The 9,050-nt window shown below is 49.8% G+C and overlaps 1 protein-coding gene across 1 annotated transcript; it reads left to right on the top strand.

The window, feature by feature from the left end:
* Positions 1-260: 260 nt before the first annotated feature.
* On the top strand, positions 261-4,108 carry LOC102378103 (putative olfactory receptor 2B8). The gene is made up of 2 exons (XM_006037503.1): positions 261-331; positions 3,115-4,108. Exons 1-2 carry the CDS (start codon positions 261-263, stop codon positions 4,106-4,108), a joined length of 1,065 nt encoding a protein of 354 aa, XP_006037565.1.
* The last annotated feature ends 4,942 nt before the right edge of the window (positions 4,109-9,050 follow it).

Genomic DNA, 9,050 nt, shown 5'->3' with positions numbered 1-9,050 from the left:
CAGACAGGAAGGTCTGTCTGGTCCCAGGTCCCCCATTCATAACCGAGCCTTGATGCTAGGGCTGGGGCCCTTCATGACAGTCTGAATCCAGCTCTGCCAGACTGACCAGTTCTCTATGACAATAAACCAGGTACCCAGAAATACATACAAAGCGATCTCGTTTTGCACAGCCCCAACGCTGCTGCCGCTTAGCCGGGGGACAAGACAGTGAGTATCACACTGCCTTTCATGCCTCTGACTCCTCCTAGGATTCAACAAGGATGAAAGGTTCCAGCGACAGAGAAGCAGAGATTGCAGCCATGAACAGAGAAGCAGACTGTGCCCTCAAATGGTGAGCTTTCAAAAGCTGCCCAGGCAGGAGAGAGTGGGTTGACTGCAACCAGAGAAAAATGGAGGTGAGTTTGGGCAACAGGGGTAAATGTTTTAAAAAATGTACAGCATGTAGGTAGGGAATAGTAGAATGAATGGAGGGAGAGAATGACTGACTGGCTGGGGTTAATATTGTGAGAATGAGGCTGAGAGATGGACTGGTCCCTTCCAGCCCTTAATTTCTATGATTTCTATGATAGCCTGACTGAGGGGTGTGGTAGATGATGGACAGTTAGATCAGAGATGTCTTCCCAAAAGGCCATTACTGTTTGTTCTGGTACTGGCCAGGGTCACATGGACGGAACTGATGCTGTGGTCCCAATCCTGCACTCAGAGCCCACAGCACTGATGGCGTGGCTGTGCAGAACCATAATGCTAGTGCAAGTGGGTGAATGAATCCTAGCTGGAGGATCTGGGACTAACAGTCTTTCTCCTCTACCCTTCCTTCAATTTTCTTCTCTCCTCCAGTTTTGTTGTGAGACAGATCCTTGGTGGGTTTAAGCTGAATCAAGATCATGATGGTACTTAGGGGCTCAAGCTAAGATCAGGGGTTTAATTGTCCAGCCCCGCACAGACATGCAGCGTGAAACAGTCCCCCGCCTGAGATCATGACACCACTGTGCCAAGGATGTTAGAGTATGGGCAGCACTATAGGTACCTTCCATCTCTGCCTAACCTAATAGAAAGAGGAAAGTTGCATAAAGGAGAAAGAAAAAGATTATTAATCTCAGTTTGTACCTGGGTACAGATTCTGGGACATGAAATGACTGACCTAAGACTCCACAGTGAATCTACAGTAGCTTTGGGAACAGAGTTCACATCTCTTGAATCGTATGCGGGCATTATCCACAAAACGGCTCTTCTGGACCACAGTTACCCCAGCCTTTGTATCTTTTATGTGCCTCCATATCAGTTCCCACAGTGTCAAGATGTCAAATGGGAAAAACCAGTCAGGCAGCACTAACAAAAAACATTTTCTGGCTGAAAAAACAGTATCACGTCCTAGGTTGTGCCCTGTCACCACTTCAGAACCGCTTCCTCCTGCACCCCCATTCTTGCTACTTGCCCTGCCTTCTCCAAAAGATTTACTAGGAATTCAGGGAGTGAATTACCTAGCTGCTATCAAAGATATTTATTTTAATGCAGTATATGGACAATAGTCAATTCATTTTTCTACCTACCTGATTTGTCACTTAGATCTCTCTCCTCCTTTCCTTCCTATGTATGTATGTAATTTTGTGGTTAGATGTATAAACCCCCCCAGAAAGCCCCCATACTGTCTTCTAGCTACCCAGGGTGTTTGTAAGATTCCTTCTCTTACCTTGTTTGCATAACAGTGAAAGTTAGCAGTGCTATCACTGGAGAGAAGGGGAGTAAGAAGAAAGATGAAGATGGAGGAATAGTAAAAACTTGAACTGGGGGGTATTGTCTGGGTTAGACAACCACTCAGGTGGAATGGTTTATTCAGAGATGATCCTGCCTTGAGCAGGGGTCAGGACTAGATGTCACCTCCTGAGGTCCCTTCCAGTGCATGGAATGGGCTATCTTAGCCCATTCTAAATCCATGTCTAATATGTAAGTGGCCTCTGAAAAATTAACACTCTGCATCCTCCAGGTACCATGCCTACAAAGTAATGGAGTAGTTACAGCACAATAATATACGTAGTGCTTTAGATAAGTACATAGATACTTGTTATGCATCCTCTGCAACGCATCTTCTTTTTGCTCCCGCCAGTGCCCTTTGGGATCCCAGTCTGTCACCTTTACTGAAAAATCACTATTCCATCTATACCCCAATTTCACTGGGCCACTGAATTTCATCTCTCCCACATCACTTGGGATGTGTGCACACTAAATCAAAATATTCCATTTATCACTCAGTTTGTCCTTAATTCAAGATCCCATCTTCTCCCAAATTCACTTGCTTTCATCTCTGAAATCTTCTGGGATTTGTGGTGACTAAGTTCTTTTGAAATGCACTAAGTACATTTTTTCAATATACCCAGATATGAAGGTTGGGCCACTCTGGGAACTTTTACCAATATGGTAATGTGGCATATATCTGTGATATTTTTTTCATATTTTATACCAGTGAAAGTCATATTGTAGACCCAATTATACTAGCATAAATGTATTTCTGTTCCAGAAGGTCATTTTGATCAGCAAGTAGGTGTACTCTATATTAGTAAAGGTACATTTTGAGAGTAAAATAAGGTTTAAATTATAAGGGTGCATGAACATCTGGTGCCTCCTGAGACTGCGGAGGGCCACATGGTGGTGAGTGGGAACCATGGTGTAGGGGGGGGTGGCAAGCGGAGAGCAGAGACCGCCCATAGAAGCTGCTGGCCACGTTGGTGGCAAGGAGAGGGCAGGTGCAAGCAGTGACCTCCTGCAGAAGTCAGTGGTGGCCAATCTCAGGGGGGACATGTGCCACCCTGTGCCTCCCCTATGTATCGCCTATGTGAGGGTGTACTGATGCCGATCCACCACCAAGTCTTTCCTAGACAAATACTATAGAGAATTCTATATTAATTCTCATACAGCCTCTTTAATAGCTGTTCCAAATTTCTAGTCATCCTTCCAATGCTACCAGTGCTGACAATGCCAGCTGCTTAACTTTCCCAAATTCATTCTTTCAGTGTGTGGCTACTTTCTGGAAAGTGAACTGATTTGTGGTTGCCACATCCAAAACACCCACTACCAGTCACACTCTGATGCCTGTTATCACCAACCTCTTGTCTGCAGGGTATTACTCACCTTACTGTCTCTGATCCTACAGGTGACTGATGGCAAAGCAGCACAGGATGTAGGAAACCAGAGTGTTGTGGAGGAATTCATCCTGCTGGGGGTGTCTGACCAACCACGGTTGGAGCTGCTGCTGTTTGTGCTCATCTTAATCTGTTACATTGTGGCACTGTTTGGGAATGTCACCATCATTGTCCTCTCCCGGCTGGACCCCCGTCTCCACACGCCCATGTACTTCTTCCTTAGCAACCTCTCCTTCCTTGACATATGCTATACCACCAGCGTTGGCCCCCAGGTGCTGGTGAACTTGCACAGCACTCACAAGTCCATCTCCTGGGCCGGCTGCATGGTCCAGCTCTTCATCTCCCTTGCCCTGGGATCCACTGAATGCATGCTGTTGGCGGTCATGGCTTATGACCGCTATGCAGCTGTCTGCCACCCTCTGCGCTACATGACCATCATGAGCCGCCCCCTCTGCCTGCTCTTGGCTACGGGCTCTTGGCTCAGTGGCATGGTTAATTCCCTGGCACAGACCGTGATGACTATGCAGCTGCCTCTGTGTGGACAGAATCATATTGACCATTTCTTCTGTGAGGAGCCAGCCCTATTCAAGTTGGCCTGCGTTGACACCTCCTTCATGGAGACTGAGGTCTTCTCAGTAAGTGTGTTCGTCCTAGTGGTGCCTGTGAGCCTCATCCTGGTCTCCTACAGCTACATTGCTGCTGCCGTGCTGAGGATCCGCTCGGCTGAGGGCAGGCGCAAGGCCTTTAACACCTGTGCCTCCCACTTGGCTGTAGTGTCACTTTTTTATGGAACAGGCATATATGTCTACCTGCAGCCCCAGTCCAGGGGCCAGGGAAAGATTATCTCCCTCTTCTACACATTGGTCACCCCCATGCTGAACCCTCTGATCTACACGCTGAGGAACAAGGAAGTACACAGGGCCCTGCGGAAGGTTTTGGGAAGAAACCCAATATCCAAGGCTTGGGGCTAGTCACTGGCCATTGGATGCTCTATTCTTATATCACATCTAAAGAGTTTTGCCTGTGTGCTACCTACACCCCAATAAACTGCTTTTCCATTTTCTCCTCCCCTTAATCTTGCAGGCCACTTCCACTTCCTGTGACCCATCATCTAAAGTCAGGTGATTGCCCAACACTTTGGTTTTCATTTTAAAAATAAGTTTCTACCCCTTGTTGATACAGACCAAGTGTGGATACTTGACTCAAGTGTAAGAGAAGTAGATCTGAACCAGAAGGATGCATTGATTTATATGGCAATTTCATGAATTCTTATGTCCTCCTTCCCCATTTTGAATGCTATGGCTTGGGAAAATTGCCTAGGAGGGGAAGATGTGTTACCCCATAACCTATTATGTCTCTAATATGATAAGATCCTTGCATGATAAGTCCCACACCCACGGGAATGCAATTCTGTTTCATGCAGTTTTTCCATTCTCTCCCTGGGCAAGCCACTGTGTGTCCACAGGCCGATTTTATTTTGCCCTTCATCCTCTTCTCAACTTTTTCCCAAAGGGGGAGGGGGGGGGCTTTGCCCAGGAGTAGGGCCCCACCTCAATCTCAAGGGGTGTTAAACCCACATTTCCCACTTCCTCGTAATGCACCCTAAGCTCCAGGCTCTGAAGTCGGCACTCCTCCTGGTGCAGCTGGATCACACCGAGTAAAGGAATGGACTTCAAAGTGGAGCCTGCAAGAAGAACCATGATTCCATTCATTGCCACTGATGTTTATTCATTTTGTACAACGATGATCTGGGGCACTTGTACTCATGATGAGTGCCCATTTTTGTGGTTTAATTGTGGCACACTTTACATGTATGGGGTTGGGTTTTTTTGCAATTTAAGTGAGTTTGTTACATTGCAAATTAAAACACACAGGCACATAGTTTCGTTTGCAATGCAGCTACTTGTAACTTTGCAACCTTTAACCTGACAGCTTGCCTCCTGGCCATGGGAGAGGCAGGCTGAAGGCATTAGTGGCGAGGGGCCTGATCCTTTTTCTTTTTCCATGGAGCCTGCCTGCATCTTCCATGGCCAGGGCTGAGCCGTCAGCAGACCGAGTGGCCGCTGAGCTGCAGGAAGCCTCAGTCCTTCCCTCCACAGTGGCAGCACCTCCCCAGGGCCACCCAGGTAGGTTGCTAATGGGCTTGGGGCTGACCCAACTTGGAAGCACCCGATCCAATGCTTCCCTGAGCCCGCCCGGGCTTCCAGCATGCCATACACCATCCCCACCACCTTTCCTGGTTACCAGCACACCCAGCCACCCTCCTGCTATTTCCCCACACTGCACTACAAGCAAGCCAGCCTATTCCCGGGTGGTCCTAGGCAGTGGGAAGGTGGCAGGAATGGTGCACGGGGCACTGCTCTGGGGAAGAGTTGGATATGGTGGGTGCTGCCTCTGAGCTGGGGCAGCCCTCACCCACTAGCAACCCACCCAGGTGGCCCCGGGGGGCACCGGAGCCTTCTACAGCTAAGGGCCAAGCAGCAGCTTGCTCCCCAGCCACAGTCTGGCTTTGCAAAAAAAAAAAACGATTTGGCTCCTTGCAGCTTTTTTTTTCTGGCAGAGCCTGCTCGTGCCAGCTGCTGGAATGCTGAGCAGCCCCTGAGCTACAGGGGCTCATGGTCCTTCCCTCCATGGTGGTGGCATCCTCCAGGGCCACCTGGGCAGGGAGCTAGTGGTAGGGTGCTGCCCCAGCTTGGAGGCAGCACCCACCATATCCAACTCGTTCCCAGAGCAGTGCCCCATGCACCATCCCTGCCCACCTTTCTGCCAGCTGAGACTACCCTGGAACAGTCTGGCTTGCCCCTAGGGCAGTGCGGGGAAACAGCAGGAGGGTGGCTGGATGTGCTGGCAGCTGGAGAAGGCAGTGGGAACAGTTCACAGCACGTTGGAAGCCCAGGCAAGCTTAGGGAAACATTGGATTGGGTGGCTCTGAGCTGTGGCAGCCCCAGGCCCGCTAGGAGTCCACCTGGGTGGCCCCGGGGGCACCACCACTGTGGAGGGAAGGACCGGGGCCCCCCACATCTTGCTCCCTGGCCATGGGAAAGGCAGGCAGATTTCACAAAAAAAAAGGATCAGGGCCCATGCCGTAACAGTGACAGAAGTCCCTAAGTTGAAATGATGGGTTTTTAAATCATCAATTAAAAACCCATTGTTTCAATTTAGGGGACTAAACCCCTGTCATGTGTACAAGTGCCCTTAGTGCAAAATGTGAGCAGAAACAGGACTTTCTCTCCCACCCTGATTCCTTCTTGTATGCTTTCCTGGACTTATGCATACCTTTCCACCCATTAAGCTAGTTTCAGTAAGGTCTCACCCTTGCCTAGGCTATAGCCTAGTGATTTGGAAATTTTACTAAGTGTAAGGAGAGAAAGTAATGGTCTTGACCATGATACTAGGTCTTACAGTCCTGATCTACCACTTCTAGGACAACCGCTGCTCCACCCCATGCCATGTGATACTGGATCACAGCAGAACTGAGTCAGGTAAGGAAGGTCAGTGTTTTGCGGCTGCTTCATTCAGTGCAATATGATCGCTTTAACACCAGAAGAATTTAACTTTGCCAGTGGGAGAGACAAGGAGTTGAGACAAAAACTAGGATTTGTCCCTCTCTGGCTCCCTCCAGATGTGAGCTTTGTCCCGTGCCTGGCATCTGACCAATTTTATCATTGATCCCAAAACCCGTGGGCAACATTACATGCTAGAGGTCTCAGGTGCTAATTCTCAGGAATGTTACTGTGTTAATATTAACTCCCTCTAGTGATGCTCAGTTACACATTCAGGGTTAATACTCTCTCTAATGTGCTCAGACTTGCCGCTAGAGGGCTGGTGAGTGGGCACATTGCTAGGGGCTGCGTATCTGCTCCATGCCTGTCTTGCTCACCAGCACTTGTCACAGTATATTCCAGGGAAGAGAGTGGGTAGCACTGCCCCCGCTTCCCACTTCAATTACCCCTTCCACCCTGCTGCTGCCCATCAGCTCCTGGGTCCTTCCTCCCCACACTCCCAATTGTCCCCTTCTGCCTCAGATCATCCCCAAACTCCCCTAATTGCCCCCCCAAGCCCCCAATTACCCCTGATTGCTGCCCTGCTACTCCAATCAACCCCAAGAGCAGTGGCAGCAGCAGAAGCAGCAGAGGGGTCTCCCCTCCCTGCCTGCTCTCAGGTGGCCTGCAGCCTATGCTACCCCACACACCCAGTTCCAGCCCCCACCAGATCCTGCAGCTGCCTGGCAGCTCCTTCCTGGCCCCCACTTTGTCCCCCCTGCCTCCCTTTTATTTGCAGACCCTCACAGGGCTGGATCAGGGCATGCATGGTCAGCATTGGTCTGCAGGGACCTTAGGGGTAGGCAAGGAGGGGAACCCCCCCCACCAGAACTTCAGCCACTCTTTGGCTGATTGGGGTGGCATGACTCCAAGGAAGAGCCATGATGGGGAGCAGAGGAGGGGGAAGCAAGGGAGTGATCTGGGGACGGAGGGGTTGATTTGGGGGTTTGGGGGGCAGAGGGGCCAGCAATCTGACAGCTCCCGATCCAGAAACTCCCCCTTTCCCCCTCCCTCTTCACCCCTCCAGGTCTTCCCCCCTCACACACTATTGGCCCAATGCTGTAGACTCTTTGATGAATGCTAGTCCACCTGGGAGCAGTGTCTCCTGGGATACTGGAGGACTATACATTGGTGGTTTTATCTCAGGTGAACACCCAGAAGTTAACTCAAGCTAGATAGTACAGTTCAAAATCAATCCTCGCCCTAAGTGTTGTAACTTGGAGTTGCCTAAAGGGCAATTAGCGCTTGTTAATGACCCTTAGTGTGTGATCGCTCAAATTTTAAGTGCTCATTGCATGATATAATTGTAATGTATAATCTCACCTCGTGTGTCCTGCCACAGCATATGTGAATGGCAGAACAGGCAGTTTTGGGGACCTGTGATAAAATATGTCAAATCCCAATCAGGTCTGCCAAGATTTGCAGCTGGTGGCACACGGCCACCCAGACAAGGGAGATGGAGTTCACGGATCCATTTGAAGGTTGGGGTATGGTGACTGGATCAGGGAGCTGTTGACCTCTGGTCCTGAGACTGCCTTTGGTTGAGGAAGACTCAATAGGACCCAGGTGAACAAAAGAAGAAGAATCTGAGTTTAAGGGAAGCTTCCTGCTCATCCACAGAAGTCAGTGATTCATGCAGGAATTGCAGGTTGAGACTCTGCAACACAAGTGAATCATTTCAGGCTGGCCCATGTCCCTTTCCTTTGCATATCCCATTACTGACCCATTGTGATGTTCTCAAAGTAACTTGGAGCAATTCTACCTTGAAGGGGCATGAAGCCACTACAGACAGAGACATTGATCCTCCCCTCATATTTCCTGGTGTAAACTGGGGTGATTGAGTTGAAACCTCGATAGGGAGCAGCAGGGGATCTGAGGTCTGAGGACCCAGCAAGTGGATGCAGAAACAGGGCAGGAAAAAGTGAGGAGCCAGCAGGGATTTTTGTGAACTGGAGGGCTGAGGTGAGGCATGAGGGAGGCCATCCCCCACATCAGGCCTAGGGTTGGGGAAGCTGGATTCAGTTCCCTGCTCAGCAGCAGGTTTCCAGTGTTGACCGTATGTGCTCAATTCTCTGGCCCCAAGCCCACTCCCTGTAGGCTGGGCAGTGGCACTTCGATGGATGAAGTTAGGTGTGTTTGTGGTTCTTGGGTCCACCTACATGGTTTGCTAGATCCCACTCCCCCTCTGCATGCTTGGAAAGGATCTGCTCTAGCCACTTTTACTCAGTAGTGATCCTGCTTCCCTCGGGAAGGTGCCTGAACACTGTGCAAGTCCCTGAAACATTAGATGAAGAAACCCCTGGCTAATGACACTGGTAGAGGAGAATCTTACCTCTCTCCAACCCCTCCAGCCTAGTATTTCAGGCCCTTG

The sequence above is a fragment of the Alligator sinensis genome, unplaced genomic scaffold (genome assembly GCF_000455745.1).
Source record: "Alligator sinensis unplaced genomic scaffold, ASM45574v1 scaffold1039_1, whole genome shotgun sequence".
Lineage (NCBI taxonomy): Eukaryota > Metazoa > Chordata > Crocodylia > Alligatoridae > Alligator > Alligator sinensis.
Note: the sequence above shows the minus strand (reverse complement) of the source record. Positions and strands in the feature narration are given on the sequence as shown.

Coding starts and splice junctions, on each gene's coding strand:
- LOC102378103 (XM_006037503.1), top strand. CDS start 261: ATGAAAGGTTCCAGCGACAGAGAAGCAGAGATTGCAGCCATGAACAGA. Junction 332..3,114: donor GCAGACTGTGCCCTCAAATG/GTGAGCTTTCAA, acceptor TCTTGTCTGCAG/GGTATTACTCACCTTACTGT.